This window comes from Teleopsis dalmanni, chromosome 2, assembly GCF_002237135.1.
Source record: "Teleopsis dalmanni isolate 2A chromosome 2, ASM223713v2, whole genome shotgun sequence".
NCBI classification, from domain to species: Eukaryota; Metazoa; Arthropoda; class Insecta; order Diptera; family Diopsidae; genus Teleopsis; species Teleopsis dalmanni.
In genome coordinates, this window is record NC_051847.1 from 74,629,438 (window position 1) to 74,648,207 (window position 18,770).

Genomic DNA, 18,770 nt, shown 5'->3' on the forward strand with positions numbered 1-18,770 from the left:
TGTGTAATACCAGCATTGAGGGAATGACAAGCAGACTGATGGAAATCCATATATTTTTTGATTTTTTGTTAGTCTTGCTCGTTTTTATTCGTTTAAAATCGGATTTTAGTCGGCTTCCATGCAAATTTCATTCTGTTTTAAATCATGGTAGTGGAAACATCATTTTATAGCGCGTATGATTAGAAAGCAATTTTAAATTTGTATGTAATCTTTACAGTGAATGATGATAACAAGTGACGTCACGCCAAGTCAACTTTCAGAATGATGTGTAATACCCGCTTTATAGAAAACAATGCCTTGGTTTATTCGTGTGAAATGAAAATTAGCGAAACGTAATATGAATATACATATATATATATGTATATATATATTTTATATATACTTTCTTTTTAATATAGCAAATAAGTGATGTAGGAATTCAAGACCTGTTTTTAATTGAAGAGAAAACTCAGCATAATATTGCATGGTTTTGATATGTCTTGTCGTGATTACTCAGTCTGTACCTTGATTACTAAATGTGATTACAATTTCAACTTTGTTTCTCGTAAAAATTTACGAATCCATAGAAGATTTTATTAAATAAAATGATATTCAAATTAATACAATTTTTTGCAAATCGTAGATAATACATAAAATTCGTCTAAGAATTATCATCAATTGATGGTGTATAAAGTCTTCTATAATTAAAATCGTTATCTTCAATTGCTTCAAAAATATTCATCCGTCGATCACATAATGCATTCCTTAGAATTGGAAGCCTAAATGGTAAAGTATTTGCCAAATCAAAGATGTTGAATGGTACTACATTCTCAGATTCCTTATATATCCATGAAGCTTTTGATGATTTAAACCTGGTGGATAAAAAATTCCAAAATAAGAAAAATTTTGTTTTAAATAAAATTATTCACTTCACTACCGTACCTTTTGGAACTTGATGGCATATTATCGTCATCATCATCAAGTTGCCTTTTTGATGAAGTACCCTGTGCTTCAAATGAGCTCTGACCAACGTCATTAGCGTGATTTTCGTCTATGGGTCCACTACGATGGAAACCTCTTTAAAAAATGTTTTCAATATAATTAATACACTTACGGGTTAGTATTCTCCATATTTTGCAACTCGTTGTTCATTTCTCTAAGGGAATTGAGAACTAAATTAATGTTAATAGTAAAATATATATAAAATATAGCTTAAAGCTTTGAAATTCTGTCTTTCATACAAATAGTTATAAGTTTGTTTCAACGCAATACTATTTCAAGAAGTTAAACTAACTTTAGTACACAATCATCCTAGGCACTAAAATAAATTCGGTCAATGTGTGTCCGTCATTATAATGCTCAATAGCCGAGTCGTAATTAGAGGTGATTTCAATATAATGACTTCAAGAGTAACGAACTACAGGTTTTTTAAAACTTTGTATAAAATTGACTCTGATATAGTATAATCTGGCGCAACGATACTGGATTGGGTCAGCGATACTGTCAAAATAGGTGTGATCATTGATTCCTTTTCTTGTTAAATAATTTGCAAACTTCACAAACTGTTTTCTATGAATAAAAAACTTGAATATGAGATGTGTGCAATCATTTCTTGTACTAAAAACCTTCCACAACAAACCAGTATAATCGATGAAAATAATCAATAAGAGTAAATGTCTTTAGATCTAAACGAACTAAAGACAAATGGTCATATATGTTACGGCCAATATCTAAACTAAGACATTAAAAGCTCATAGTCAAAGCCGTTTTAAAAGCTTATCTAAAGTCGACTAAAACCTATCTAGACATTTTATTTCAATTTATCAGTTTGGAAGCAACCTATTTCCATCGGATTAGATTCACAGAATTATTGAGATTGTAGTGAAAGCTTTTCGACAAGAAAGGTATACTCTGCAGTTTTCTTAGACAAAAATAGCTGAGATCCGTATTAACATTACTATTCTGAGACCTTTTACAATAAGTTTATAGAAGAATGGTACTAACTACCGAATTTTATATGATTATACTTTTTCAATAGTTAATATTGTATATGCAGATGTACCTTAAGAAAGTATTTTCGGACGTGTTCTATACTAGTTTCCGATGATTGTAAAACCATATACGCCATTTCAGAGAGGGATATTGCTTTTATTGCTAAATTTTTAAAAAATGTTGCCAAGATAAGAAAATTGTACACCACTCGATTAGAACAACTAAGAATAAATGGCTGAAAGACTTAATGCAATATTTATTACTTTTTTTTATCAATGCTATGTATCGGCTATCATACCAAATGGTAAAAACATATCCATAGAAAATATCCTTATTTATGAAGACGCAACATATAACCAATAGAACTAAAGGCGACAAAGGTACAATTATATAAAGTATGATTTGTTTTTAAGTTCTAATTTGTAATTACACCTACTAAGAAGTTTAAAAAATTTTAGAGAACTTCTAAAATTGCAGGCCGCTGTGATATAGGCGAAAAAAAGTTGTTGCAATTGGAAAGTGCAAAACTTACAATGGTACTTATTCCGTCCTACTAGGATGACAGACAGATGTATCAAAAACTATGTTATATCGTATATAGTAAGTAGTAAGTCAATTTTACCAAAATCGACCATCAAATCACGGTATTTTGTTCTTTTTTTTTAATAAAAGAAGTTTTGTGTATATGGTAATTTTCAATTTTAATAGAAAGGGTCTAGCACTTTACTTATTTTTAACATATATTAAGCAAATTCATTATAAACGTTTAGTAATACTTATTATTACTTGAAGAGAAAAGTAAGAAATATTAGGGAGTACAAATTTTGACACCTCTAGAAACAGCATGACTTTGCACAAGTACAATTTTGGTTAAATCAAAATGATTTGCATTTGACTTAAATAAATGATTTTTAAAAAAATTACCTTAAATTCCTTATTGGGATTATCCTTTATATGTGGAGATTTCCAAATTTCACTTGAAAAATAATATATAAACACGGAACTCAGAAGCAAATTCGTCAGAACTTACTCTCAACAACTACTGAATTGGAATTAAAATGAAGAAAAGAGGTGCAGAAGAGAATTGGAAAAATACCCAAATAGAAAAAATACAGTGTTGCCATCCATAATTATATATATAAATCTACATATTAATTTATACTCTGAATATATTAACATATAACTACATCTAATAATTTATTTATTTGATTATCTACAAATAATAATTTTCAATATCTTTTGCTTTTTAATATTTTAATAGTATAAATGTATAATCAAAAGCCTATTTCAGCCTTTCTGATGATGACATCTATTGACCAAGGTATCAATAGAAATTCTTTGGCCATTTATAAATTAAATTAAAATGAAATAAATAAAATTTGATTTATCAACATTTGAAATATGTTATAGAACCATTTGTTTAAATATCGAAACAGATGACCCATTTTGGATATGATAGAAAATAATGGCGATTTAATAAGTTAATCCGTATTCAATCTAGATTCTTTCGATTTGTAAAATTTTGTTGCACAAACGAACATTTTAAGAACATTTAATATAAATCTAACAATAAATGTGTTAGTTCATGTTGTCTTAACTTGGTAAAAAAAAATCTATAAATCCACTATATAAATAGTTGCGAACAATTAAAGGATGAAGTGTTGGAGCATTTGCCTATTCAAAAATTATGAGTGGCACTGCGTGCTTAGGTTCCTCATATACCCATGAGGCGTTCGATGATTTAAACCTGAATTCAAAAACGAAATATATATTTTTTTAAATAAAATTATTTGTTTTATTACCGTTTCGTAATGCTTTCAGAAGGATTAAAAAGGTTTTTATGATCAACACCATTTTGTTCATTTAACAAGATAACCGCTGCTTCAGATAAACTGCGACCAACATTATTTCTGTCACCTTCTTCCATTAGTTCACTAAACGAACAGAAAACATTCCGCTTTGCGAATGATAGCCAGAATGTCGGCCGTTGAGGACCTCCTATTGTCAGAAGGGGAGAGTAGTTCTCGATCCAGTGACTTCCTCCTGGTTCAGATCAAGGCTGTGCAGTCACAGAGAATGTGACTGGAAGTCTTGTCTGCTTGTAAGCAAAGTCGACAATTCATCTCTTCTGATAGTCCCTAGCTGTCCCTAGACTAGCTGGCTCATTCCTACAGTTATGGTAAGGTATCCTTAAACCTTACTATAACTGTAGGGTTGAACCAGCTCTTTAGCCTCTTTAGCTGACGGTTACCTAGAATGTCGCGCCAGCAGTAACTTCGCTCGGCTGAAAACTATTTATCAATCAGATATCTAGTTGTAGGCCAACTTAATCCACAATATGGCTCAATATGGTCTACAGATTTGTATAGCAGATCCTAACCTCGCAAGATCACGGTTATTAAGGCTGATATTTTAACGATTAGGGAAGCATTTCGGCGAATTGTAAGTCACATCAAGAACAGGTGTAGTTTTGTCATTTACCATGGCAAGATTTTCCATTTAACGATTAAACAATTTTTCTTTGAATGCCTGGCTTTGACGTCCAGAAGAAATAGATCTTTAGTGAGGTATTTCTATGACAGCGTATTAAAATCCCAAATCTTCTATCTTAGGTGTTCTTGCTAGGAATGTGGTGCCAAAACTGCGTAAAATTGATGATTGAGGTACATGGAAAGTTTTTTGATTGCCTGCCACTGCAAACAACAACTATTAAAGTGTATTAAAAGAGGATTATATTTTCATCCTTAAAATACAGTCCCAACAACCTATTTAACCTAACTTTTCGACTTTAAGTTCTGTAGCCCTTTTAAAGTTGCTGTTGTAATCATATAAAGTCTAAATACACATAATAAATATATTAATAATACATTCATTATTTAAATAAAATATTTTCTCAATTCTGCTAATAATTTTAAACGGAGTTTTTTTTTGCAATTGAAAAGAATAAAATTTCCGTAACTGTGGAAGGTTGGAATGGTCTGTTAAAAAAATTAATTGGTTGTTTAGAGGAATTGACATTTTCATGACATAAAAGCCAATTTGTATATTTCAGCTGCCTGGCACTCTTCATTTTGTATTCTTGATATGCAAAGACCGCCTTTTCTGTGACAATTTCACAATTCAAGCGAATAGTCACTTTAAGAGACAATATTGTGCAATCATGTAATTAGCTGACATATTGTATGGAACGGGCCCCACGATTGTGCAGTGGAAGACACAATTGAGTGTGTAGTCGTGTAATTCAAATTTCAACGGCAATAACCGTAATCAGAGAACAAAACTGATAATTGGCATTTGTGCCAAGAAATAAAATGGAAAGGATGTGGTCAAGTGCTTCGATGGTAAATGCCATAATAATATGGTTTGGAGCGCAAAACGAATATTGCTCGTTCTACTCTATATACCTACTATGTAAATAAGTGATAATAATGTAAATACCGTATTGAATGGAAATTGAATATGAAAATTAAAAAAAAAATTATTTCATTGCATATGTTAACTTGAAAAGATTACTAATCTATTATTTAAGAAATAATGAAGTAAATGATTGACTCATTAGTGAAGACTTTGGATAGTTCGATTGTTATTAAGATTTTTCGTAAGATATTTAATTGAAACTAGGTTAGTGTTTAATAGCTTGTGGTTCTTAATTTAATCGAGATTTCTATATTTTGTGAGATTTAATCTTGAAAGGTTTTTACACTGATTTATATTGAAAGAGACATGTAAGCTTTTAAAAAGGAATTCCATAATAAATTTTTTAAAATGAATTTTCTTTAGCATAACTGCTCAACTACCGAGCCTTAATACAATTAGCTAAAGTCTGTTGAAGGATCAACTACTATTGAATTGTTTAATTATATAAACACTGATAAAATACTTATGAATAAAAATTTTTTAGACAATTCAAAATAATCAAACACTCTAAATACCTCTGAGTGAATTGTGCATAGTGAAAATCTTATTTCAGAGAAAATATACACTCGAATGTTAGCAACAGGGGAAGTATATTCCGGGCTAATACTACAATTTAAAAATAAACTCATTACCTGAGAATAAAATATACAAAATTACAAAACACTGGCGAGGTCCGTAATGACATACCTATTCCTCAGAGACATGGACGATGTCAGAAAATTTGTCGAAAATTTGAGAAAATATACACTCGAATGTTAGCAACAGGGAAGGTATATTCCGGGCTAATATTACAATTTAAAAATAAACTCATTACCTGAGAATCAAAAATACAAACTTACAAAACACTGGCGAGGTCCGTTATGACATACCTATTCCTCAGAGACATGGACGATGTCAGAAAATTTGTCGAAAATTTGAACAAATATATTGAAGCTCGTATTTGAAGAAGAAAGATGTGATATACTTTATCACTTCTAAGTATACGAATATCCGTGGTATTACAACGGTCTATTATTTGACCTCAAGTGGGCTTTGGGCACAAGACCGCTACTCTAATCAAATCTAACCTCTTGCATGTGCCCACAAGGGCCATAACATAGCTATCCACATTTATTTAGATATTATTATTATTAAAATTATTTACGTGAAATCGCCCAACAGTCGTTACTGCGGCCAGAAGAGACTTATTGTACCAATTTCACTATTGATTACACAAAGCCCTTTAAAGCTTTATAAACAAAGTCCAGAACTAAATTTAGAGAAGAGCTCTTAATCTGTTCTGGTGACAGCAAGTTCATATGAAATAAGTTTCTTCTATGCGTTGTTAAAACTGGACAGTCATGAAGAATGTAGTTTCCTCATCTGCATTCCGAATTAGCAAATAATCGTACGTTATGAAAGTGATATTTTAGACCATAATGTCCTGTAATGAAACCTGTTATCAATCTTAAATCACCTTTTGAGAATTTAAGAATGATTTTATAGTAGTACGGTTTGATCAGTACTTTGCTTTGTCTAAGTCCTGGGTAGTGTTTCCAGTACATTAGCCACATATGGTTTTTGTTTTGTACTGACTCAGTTTAACCCACAAAAGGGTTAATGGCCAGTAAAATCAGTTTTTGATGCAGTTCTGGCTAACTCATCAGCTTGTTCATTTTCCAAAACTCTTCTGTTGCCCGGAACCCAGTAAAGACTTACCTTATTCCGAATTGCAAGTGTCTTTAAAAACTTGTAATACTGAAGGATCTGTTTCGACTTGAAGGTCCAAGACAAAAAACAGGCCTTTCGCATCCGCGATTGAGATAGAATCTATAGTTTTTTAACATGATTACCTGCCCTTAAAGCTTAACAATACGGCACTATTAACTTACGGCGATAAACATCGTCATTGGAATTCCGCTGATGTCAATTGAAGCCATATGTTTGGATATAGGTTCCTTCTTGGAAGGGAGTGGAGTGAGTACTATCTAACATCTCTGTGGTTGGAAAATGCAACTGCACATCGAATAAAAGTAATGAATATAGTTATTATTTCCGCGGAAGTTTGAATTTTAACCACAGGCTGCACAATACTTTCATTAAAGGGGCCAACGTCTATTGGTCGAAGCTGTGGGCTCTACATTCACATCTCCTGCTGTGTTCGCAAGTGAAACTCACTAACTACCATTTATAATACAAATATTAACGAGTGATACCTACTAGAGTTTAGTCATCTCTTACAACAGGCATGTCTTACCTCGGAAATATTCTAATCCCTTTCCCGCAGGGGTAGATAGATAGATCGTGTGAAGATATCAAGTAAATAGGATCATTAAATCTTCTTCGAGGAAGCCTCATAAAGATTTAAAAGAAACAACTTAGTTGAAATAGTATGGTAACTCAAGAATGAAAAATACAAGTGTTTTTCTAATTCTCAATAAACGGTATACTAAATCAAGACAGATAGAGGAATATCTGGAAGCAACAGCGTTAAGAAATTCAATCTAAAACCTATTTATATAGTATATATATTTTTAAACTATTGTAGGTGAGGATAGGTTGAAGTGGTGACCTTATGCTCAAAGCTTACTTGACCCCAAATAATGGCTCGTTGTGTTACCACGGATAAGTAGGCCAAAAGAACCAACAAAAAAAAATGTAGTGGTTAGCGTAAGAATAATGCCGAAGAGCACGACTCTCACATTCAAGTAAAAATGAACTAGCCTGACAAGTCTATAAACCAAGCCACTAATTTTGTAGGTTGAAAGGTCTGTCAGGTTGGTAAGAAAAAGGGCCTCAAAAATTGTAAATCTTTTTCTAGCTTATGACTGATACTGACCACCTGAGGTGAAATACGGATAAAACTCATCTACAGAGGTGATTACAGTTGATTATAAAGTGATTTTAGGGCAGTACGTTTCTTATTAAGTTAGGACCAAGTCAATCTTGATATCTAATAGGTGGGTTTATCTGCCCAACTTTGTTTAGCAATGCTTAGATATTTTTGTTAGTCGTCAGCTTAAACGTTGCTATCATTATTAATTATTTAATAATAACATAAAATAATTAATCAGATTGTTTGCATTTAAGTTTATATAAACCCTACCTATATATTCATATAAGTACAATCATTGGTAGTAAATTGTATAAAATTGAACAAAATTTATTGAAACTGAATGAAATTGAATGAAGTTGTACGAAAGTTTGAAGAAGATTGAAAGAAACTAAATGAAAAGGAAACACATTTATTCGGCTGCGCTGTAAGCAGAACTGTTAACGCAACAGTTGACAGCTTGAGCGTCTGATAAGCTTATGGAATAATTAAAAGCAACTGAAGGGGCGGCTGCAGTAGACATAGAAATACCAATGAATACAAAGGCAATAGACAATAACATCAACTCAATAACAGTACAGAAAAATTAGTTAACAGTGGTGGTTAACATTCATGTTATTAGCAATAATTAGTTACTTTGTTCTGTTAGTTGAATTGTAATTAGTGTTGTAAAAATTGCTGGCGTCACTTTGAATTGTTGTTGTTAGTCATAAATTTATATGTCACCTTATAGAACTTACAGTGCTGCGTTACTTTAAAATGTAAGTGTGTTATATATGTATGTAAAGTGTACAGTACTGCATAGTAAAATGTCTCCAATAAAATAATTATTTTCTAGGACTTTTGTTTTTCTTTTATAATTATCGCTAATTGTGTTGAAGTTTCAATTTCAATTGAATTTGTATATCAAATGTAATTGATATATTTATACACATTTCAATGTATATAAATTGTAGCAATGTATATTCTTGTGTTGTTGTAAATAAAGATTTTATTGATTTTCATTTATCGCAATGCTTTTAAGTGAAAATGTGTTAATTAAACAAATTTGAGTGTAAACGTGACATTAGTCACTGCTCCTTTGCTTAAGTGCTAGTAGGTTGCAGACTCTTTCATTGTAACGTAATACCTCATGTGAAAATGGATATTTAAGGGAAAATCGGTAAATTGCCATTAAAATGTTGTCATCAAATCTTGTCATCAAATGTATAAAATAAACTAAAAAAGATTTAAAACTATAAATTAAATTAATGCAATGAATCCATTAATATTGGATTGATAAATTTAGTATATAAAAAATTTCATACACAACACAACAATTCTACATGATAACTTGTAAGATTTACAATATATATTCTTCACAAGAAATGTACCAGTAGTCAGCTGTTTGAACTAAAAAATGAGTAAAGTATGCTCAGTACTACAGTATTGGTGCTGTCAGGTCATTGCATACTAGGAAAACAAGCTTTGAGAATGTTTTTACCCTATAATGACTTTTATCAGGGTTGTAGCTCTGTGGATGAGAAAGAAACTGTATTCTACCTCATGTGACAGATAAACCATCATTGGCTAGGAGAGGGTTAAAAATCTTTTGGGCCTCTTTTGTTACCGATCTACTTTACTCTATCTTATGTGATATATAAACCATCATTGATTACCAGAAGATTTGAAATCTTTGGGGTCCTCTTTTCTTACCGATCTGACAGAGCTGTCATTTTGCAAAATTAGGGACTTGAGCAAGTTCATAGACTTGTGAGGTTTTACTAAGAAACGTGATACTACATCAAAAAGGTCAAAGGCTGGAACTTCACTCCAGTAAAAGTTCGAATAAGACTTGACACCGATAACACAATAACACCGTTTGTGACACTTGTTTAAGTATCTTCGCGCTACGGACAACGAAAAGTAATCTATTATAATTGTACGATGTTAAAAGACTTTTAGATAACTTACTTACTTACTACACACTGCTGTTCTTTTCTCCTAGTGGAGCAGTCGGCATAAGATAACAGAGTTGAAAAAAACTTCGATGTCTGCTATCGGGTCAGCGGTTTTACTTAATGGTTGCCAAAGGCTTAAATCTTATCTCAGTAATTGAGGGATATAAAAAGTTATCTAATCTTTAGATATTTGAAGACTTGTAGTTGACAAAATGACAAAATGTCATCTAGTTTGTGTTTGTAACAGTTCCATTCAAAGGTTAAAATTTCATTTCAGTAATTAATGGATAACGAATACTCATATAATCGCTCGATGTTAGAAGACTTATAGATTACACTTAACGAAGTTTCGAACCAGAGAGTAGTTTCAAACGCTCGAAGGCGTTCCATTTGAGCCAATGAAATTCCGAAATCATGAAATTAATGGTAAATGAGTAATGCAAATGGTAAATGAGTGTGCAAAGAGGTGGCCGTATTCATAGTTTCTTATTGTTGGGAATAGCTAGGTTTCATTATTTAATTAATTTGTTTTAATAATTTTATTATGATTGCTTCTGATGAAGAAAATTTCATAATCAAAATGCAGAAAGTTAATATTATGGTAAATTGCTGTCCACACGCCTCAGCTGTGCAACCAACCATGGCAAGACTGCAATCAATGGCGAATACGTAGTGGAGTCACTGCAATTCAGAGCATAAAGTCCAACTGAAATGCATAAAATAATAATTTCCAAGACAATTACACAAAAGCAATAAAATTGGTAAAAAAAAGGAAAAAAATGAAATGAATCGAGTTGTTAATTTGTGAAAAATTATAGGCACGATAAATGCGGTAAACGATTGCTAAGCACAAATGCGGCGGGCATGGATGCAACATGGGAAACGCGCACGAAATCAAAGCGCACCAACAATGCGGATTGCAACACTGAGTGCAGCAAGAGATTGAAAGGCGAATGAAGCAATATTTTTCGCTATGCCAGATGCAATCGGCAAATAAATCGATACGCTTAAACTGCAAGAATAATGAAGTAGAAGGGACTTATTTTTTTTTTTTGAAAAAATAAAAAAGATAAATAAATTATTATGGCGGATAGGATTGGAGTTGAAGAGAAAAATGTAACCACTGATGGTGTGACGAACAAAAATGGAGTCAAAATGTCTGCGAAGAAATGCAGTTAATTGTTGCATTAAGTTTGCTCAAAAAGTATTTTATATGAAAAACAAATGGAGTTGTTGTCACGGTTGAAAGAATATATACGCATCCTTAACTGGATTGAATTTGAATATATATTTACATATCGGAAGAGATATGTTATGAGAAGGGAACATTAGACATATTGAAACAAAATTTTTAACTTCTGGAATATTCTAGGTACGTTGATAAAGTGGAAGAAGGTTCGAATACTCCTCAATTAGCTAAGAAATCTGTTTTAATTTCACATTTCTTGTGATTGCGCATAGAAGAATGGGCATATTAGAACCACCTGGACGTATTGATAAACGCAATGATCTAGTCAAAATTAGTTTTCGAAATATCGTCGCGTGTGTTTAAGAATGTAGGCCTTAACATAGACAAAACAAGTATTTGGGTGTCTTCTCTTCCATCCTCATAGACCTGAAGGAGATTCGACCGGGCAGGCAGTTACATGCAAAATATTAACTTAGATAGTTCATGAGTGTGGGCAAATTATTAACGTATTGGACAACACTTTTTAGGTAACTATAGTTCCGATACTTTCCAGTACTGTGCAAAAGAGCGCTAAATATCTGGTATTTATTTCTCTCGGAGCACATTTCACAACAATTTATGATAAAATTGCCTAATGTTTGGTACGGCAGCCGACTATCTTGCCAAAGGTTGATCGCGGTGGTCGATAAATTTAATTAAATTATAAATTGAAGTATTCGATAACTGTTGCCAGAATTTTGATTTGAGTTCTTAGTTATGCGAATATAGTAAGGAAACTGGCAAATTAACTAGCTGGCGAGACTCAGTGATTCTTCTATAAACTCCTTTTCCTAATATTAACAGAAGGAGACTGTTTTTTACCACTTTCTGCAATAGATAATCTAATGAACAGCAGTTAAGTTTAAAGTAATATAAACTATATAATCTAAAGCTAAAACTTTAAACCTAATCCACTGAAATAACTTAAAAATATCTAATATAATACTGATTATTATATAACCCACTGAATTATTAGACGACATGGGTACAGTCTTGACTTAATCTGTCATTTCTGTAGATCATCAGCCTCGGCTTCAGTAGAATATCATCTGTAACTTTCTTTACTATGATTTGAAGATCAGCAGCGTCGGCTTGTGATGCCATGTTTCATAGATCGTCAGTCTCGGCTTGCCCTACCATGTTGTGTGAACCATCCGCCACGGCTTGTCCTATCAAGTTTTATAGATAAATTACCTCATTTTGCAATACCATGTTCTGTATATCGTCAGCCTAGGCTTGTGATAATATGTTCGTCATCTTGTAGATCGTCATGTAGATTATCACCCTCAACTTTACCTACCATTTGCAGTAGATTGTCATGTTCGGCTTTCCAAACCATTTTCTGTAAATCTTCACTTTCGGTTTGCCTTAACATGTACTGCAGATCGTGTTAATTGTTTCCAGAAAAAAATACATATGAACATTTTTTGTACCCATGACTGATACGCAAATACGGGGGGATGCGGATTAGGAGGAAGTGATTTTATTGGCAGAATACTCCCGAAATAAACCTAAGAATTTTATTTATAGATTCTTTAATAACATATAATAATAATTTAATAACATACAATTTTTTTTTGATCATTGGAATTACATAAAAGCCACTCCCAGAGTAAAATTCTGGCTATAGGCCATCTACAACATAAGATTTAGTCAATCACTTTTAATTTAAACTTATTTTTATTAACGCCTGATTTTAATTTATTATTAATATATTTTAAATATATTTTTCTATTTTTATAATTAATATGTTATTATCTTGCTACCTTTCATATGACAAGCTTTTGCAATGAAATACCAGGTATATTTTTTATTCACATAATAAATACATTTTTCCTAACTTCCCAACAATCACCGCAACATGTTCAATAGCTCTCTTCAACCTATTCAAGTCAACTTTTATCCAAGTTTTTCTTGTTTTCTTGATTTGTATCAAAAATAAAATCATAATGCTGTAAAAGTAAAGTAAAACAATAGTTAAAAAAACGCTTAAATATTTCCCATTAAATAAAATGCAAATAAACTGACAATAAAAATGTGCTTATTGCTGCAACAAATGCATTTGCTGCACTGTCGATGAAATGCAATAATGCACACCGCACGGCAATGCCAACTTAATTTTTTTTTTTTTCTCCGCAACTATATTCTTTGACGAAACAAAAAGGAGAATACGAGTATACAAAATGAATGATGCTAAACAAATCAAACTGAGAACACTTCACCAGCAGCAGCAACAACAACACAGCAACAAGACGCACAGAGCACAAGTAACGATACTCACGGGTCGCTGCAAGGGATTTGTTGCTTGCGCTATTTGTATTAGCAAATGTTGCAATGACAAACATTCTGCCGCTTTTCTACGAGTACCAAATGCAATCAAGCAAATTCAATTACAATGTTTTGCCTTAATGTATCTCAATAATCTGCACTGCTTATCGAAATCTTTATGCAAAGATATAGGTAGATATGGTTAACAATAAAAACAAAATAGTAAAATAAGTATAAACTGATTCTGTTGTTGTTGTTGTTATTTAGTTTTGATTCGATTTTATGCGAATAAAAAGCGTAATAAAGTTCAGCTTTATCTCGATTGTCAGCATCTAAATTGTCTATTTTAACTATGTTTGCTATGTGGTTGTTGTTATTGATGTTGTTGTTCTTCGTTTTGAGTTAAGTTAGCATTTGTTGTAGTTGCTGTACTCTTCTCCATTTGTTGCTGTCATGCTTCCATGTTGCTGCAGTTTTTTTTTCTTTTTTTTCTTCTTAGTGGCATATTGTTTGTTTAGTACTTATTGCTTTCAATACGTCTGCAGTTCGGATTTGTTTCACCCCACCACATGTATGGTATTCAAGGTTTGAGTAAACAAATTATGTTTGTATACATTTCTTCGCATATATACATACATGCATATATGCATGGCAACACATCCCAGCGGCACCATTATGCCAGCGCTGAAAAAGTAAGCGAGGAGGTAATAGCTCTTCGTTTTTATTTTTCTTTGTTTTCGACATTTGTGTTTGACATAGGCAATTTCGGGGTTGAAATTATAAAAGAATGAAGAAGAAAAGCATATGAGTTAAGAATTTCTTGTTTTGCCTACATTGTATACATTTAGTCTGCTTTTGATTTTAGTGAAGTGCGAACAGTGAACAATTTTAATTTTTAAAATCAAATAAAAAACAAAAATATAAATAAAATATAATTTGTAATTTCACATAAACTCACTGTAAGTATATGCAAAATTAAGTAAATATATTTAAAATGATAATTGTAATTTTTGTTTTGTATTATGTAGAAGCTACTGCGTCAAGAACGATTAATTGACCAATGTGCTGCGAATGCAGTCATTCTAAAGCAAGAGGTAATCAGCTGTAGTCATGTAGTCAGCTGTTTCAATTGGAAAATTTTACAATTCAAACTGAGGAGGATTTAATTCAATTTAATGAAGAAATCACTGCCGTTGAAGTAGTTGTAAGTTAAATTATATTTGTTTTTTACTTTCAATGTCAACTTATTAATATATTCACATGTAACAATTTTACTAATTCATACATTTCTTTTCATCTATTACGTTATTTATAGACTGCATCAATGAGACGCGTTATTAAAAAACAATCAATTACGCGAAAAATTTCCTGGAATTTTGGAGAATGGTACCCAAGGCAAGAAGTTCTTAAGAGCATTAGAGAATGTGACAGCAGCACTTTTTGGTATGGTATATTGTACATAATTAACTTTAGCGTATACAATAACATACTTTTGTATTTACAGATGCTTTAAGTACAGATGGTAAGCCGGAACAAGTGATCGAGTCGAGTCTGGAAATCTCTTCAAGGTGTTAGTAACAATTTCCAGAAAAATATTCATCTATATAAGTATGTTACATTTTTTTATGTAAATATTAATATTTTAATTGTATAAAACATAAATATAAAATATAATTTATTCAAAAAAATTTATAGTATTTTATTTAAAAATCAATAGCATAGGTAAAATTGAAAATTTAAGCGAACATATCAGCGCTGATATGTTGCATTACAAATTCGAAAAGGTAAGCTAACATGTCAGCGCTGATATGTTGCATTACAAATTCGAAAAAGTAAGCGAACATGTCAGCGCTGATATGTTGCATTACAAATTCGAAAAGGTAATCGAACGATTCAGCGCTTGCCCGCAATGACATGCACGTGTTAAAGTAATTAGGAGTTTCATTTGAATAATCAGCGCTAGGCATTACCATTCAGCGCTGAGGGAATCGATTCCCTCAGCGCTGAAAGTCCCGCTGGGTAAGTACACCCACACACTAACACATACATGCGCACGTATACCCTTTGTTCGACAGCATACAGCAAATTTTCTTAACACAAACAACTTAAGTGGCACTCTGCAAAAGTATTTGCTAAGAACTTCTAAATGCTGTGCGGCTCTTGACGTTGCAATATTTAAAATTTCGCTGTCATTTTTACCAAAAACAACCACAAGAACTACAACAACAACAAAAACAACAACAACAACGGCAGTAACAGCCCAGCGGCACCATTATGCCAGCGCTGAAAAAGTAAGCGAGGAGGTAATAGCTCTTCGTTTTTATTTTTCTTTGTTTTCGACATTTGTGTTCGACATAGGCAATTTCGGGGTTGAAATTATAAAAGAATGAAGAAGAAAAGCAAAGGAGTATTAAGAATTTCTTGTTTTGCCTACATTGTATACATTTAGTCTGCTTTTGATTTTAGTGAAGTGCGTGCAGTGAACAATTTTTAATTTTTAAAATCAAAATAAAATCTAAAAATATAAATAAAATATAATTTGTGAATTTATCATAAACTCACTGTAAGTATATACAAAATTAAGTAAATATATTTAAAATGATAATTGAAATTTTTGTTTTGTATTATGTAGATGCTACTGCGTCAAGAACGAGTCATTCTAAAGCAAGGGGTAAAATGTAGTCAGCTGTTTCAATTGGAAAATTTTATAATTCAAACTGAGGAGGATTTAATTCAATTTAATGAAGAAATCACTGCCGTTGAAGTAGTTGTAAGTTAAATTATATATGTTTCTTACTTTCAATTTCAACTTATTAATATATTCACATGTAACAATTTTATTAATTCATACATTTCTTTTCATCTATTACGTTATTTATAGACTGCATCAATGAGACGCGTTATTAAAAAACAACCAATTACGCGAAAGATTTCGTGGAATTTTGGAGAATGGTACCCAAGGCAAGAAGTCCTTAAGAGCGTTAGAGAATGTGACAGCAGCACTTTTTGGTATGGTATATTGTACATAATTAACTTTAGCGTATACAATAACATACTTTTGTATTTACAGATGCTTTAAGTACAGATGGTAAGCCGGAACAAGTGATCGAGTCGAGTCTGGAAATCTCTTCAAGGTTTTAGTAACAATTTCACAGAAAAATATTCATATATATATGTTATATTTTTTTATGTAAATATTAATATTTTAATTTTATAAAACATAAATATAAAATATAATTTATCCAAAAAAATTTATAGTATTTTATTTAAAAATCAATAACATAGGTAAAATTTAAAAGGTAAGCGAACATGTCAGCGCTGATATGTTGCATTACAAATTCGAAAAGGTAAGCTAACATGTCAGCGCTGATATGTTGCATTACAAATTCGAAAAAGTAAGCGAACATGTCAGCGCTGAAATGTTGCATTACAAATTTGAAAAGGTAATCGAACGATTCAGCGCTTGCCCGCAATGACATGCACGTGTTAAAAATTAGGAGTTTCCTTTGAATAATCAGCGCTAGGCATTACCATTCAGCGCTGAGGGAATCGATTCCCTCAGCGCTGAAAGTCCCGCTGGGTACTTACGTCGGCAACACATGTGCGCTACTGCATATACGAATTAGGCTCCTGAGAATGTAGAGGCAATTTATTTATATAATTATAATATACATATATATATTATATATACACATTTTTAGTATTATATACGCAGTCAAAGTTCCATAACTCGAAGTATAATTTTGCAAAGAAAAGGTTCGACTTATGGAGACTTAAAGTTAAAGAGTTTTTTGTAATTGTATGTAATTTGCTCTCTATCGTAAACCCTGTTGCATTATTTTTAATACGAGTTATAAAAGTTTGGGTTATGGAAGTTTGACTATATTTTTAAACGGGCTAATTGATCAATTGTTCAAAATAATACAAAACTGTTTTAAAAAATCTATTTCATATTAACCAATATTTCGATGATAATTTGTAGTCATATTCAGAGTACAATGACTATTCTTTTGAATATATAGTCGAATAACTTGAGTATTATTTTAAGTATTATATTTAATTATTTTAAGTATTTATATTTATTTATATTTATATTTTTTTGTTATTTATATAATTTAAATAAAAGTAAATATGCTTATTTAGACAATACAGATCTTTTGAAGCATTTTAAAAAAAATACTTAAGCATTTATGTATGTTAAATAATTACTTAACATTTGAGAATTAATATAAAATGTAGAATGTATATACACAGAAATCATATTTAAAATAATTTGAAGAAAAAATTGTGCATTATATGCACAGAAAGCCAACCATATATTTCAAGAAAAAAATAACAAAAACAAAGTCTTATAGATCACCTTCAAAAATATTGTCTCTTCTATCCCTACTGTATAAAAAGCAATTTTATAAGTTTGTAAAAACAAAGAGGAGTAGAAAAAGTGTTGTTGCTGTTTGTGTGTCCACTAATTATCAAAAAACCTCTACATCTTCTTTGACTTCCTTCATGTTCATGTACTAGGATTAGTGTTTTTTCTATAAGGTTTTGCCCAAAATATGTTTTGTTAATTTGATTCATTGATGGCTCCACCAACAAATTTTAGTGATGTATATATGTATATATATCTAATATATGTGAAATAATAAAAAAAATCTGATTACAGAGCTAACGTTCACAAAGCTCCTTGTTTTGTTCTAGTTTTTGTTATTGTAGTCACTATTCGATTCTATTCAAAATTGATATTTTTATTAAAATCACTTGTAAATTCATTAAGCTTTAATGCTTTTGTTTGGCTAGGATAGGAAGTAAGTGGAAATTCCAAAACTATTTTTTTCATATGAATGTTTTGTTTTTGTTTAAATGCCTGCTTGATGTATTGTAATTATGCCCTTAAATAAAAACAAATAACTGTTGGTGATATATGCAACTGTGAATGTATGTTTCATGTTTATGTATGTATGTATGTACGTATTATGCATTATTATTTCATTTGTTCAAATTTTGTTTAATGAAATGGAATAGTGAAAAGTGATCATTTTTACTCAATGCTTAAATATAAGTTATGCTTAAAACTGCATGTAAGAATGTACATATGTTATGTACGCCTAAATATATTTATACAAACATCTAAGGA

General features: G+C 31.3%; 1 protein-coding gene across 1 annotated transcript; it reads right to left on the bottom strand.

The window, feature by feature from the left end:
- Positions 1-570: 570 nt before the first annotated feature.
- Positions 571-1,146, bottom strand: LOC119682680. The gene is made up of 3 exons (XM_038096173.1): positions 1,094-1,146; positions 922-1,041; positions 571-851 (listed from the first exon to the last, which is right to left on the bottom strand). The coding sequence occupies exons 1-3, from the start codon at positions 1,129-1,131 to the stop codon at positions 641-643; spliced, it is 369 nt and encodes a 122-aa protein (XP_037952101.1). The 5' UTR covers positions 1,132-1,146; the 3' UTR covers positions 571-640.
- Positions 1,147-18,770: the final 17,624 nt, after the last annotated feature.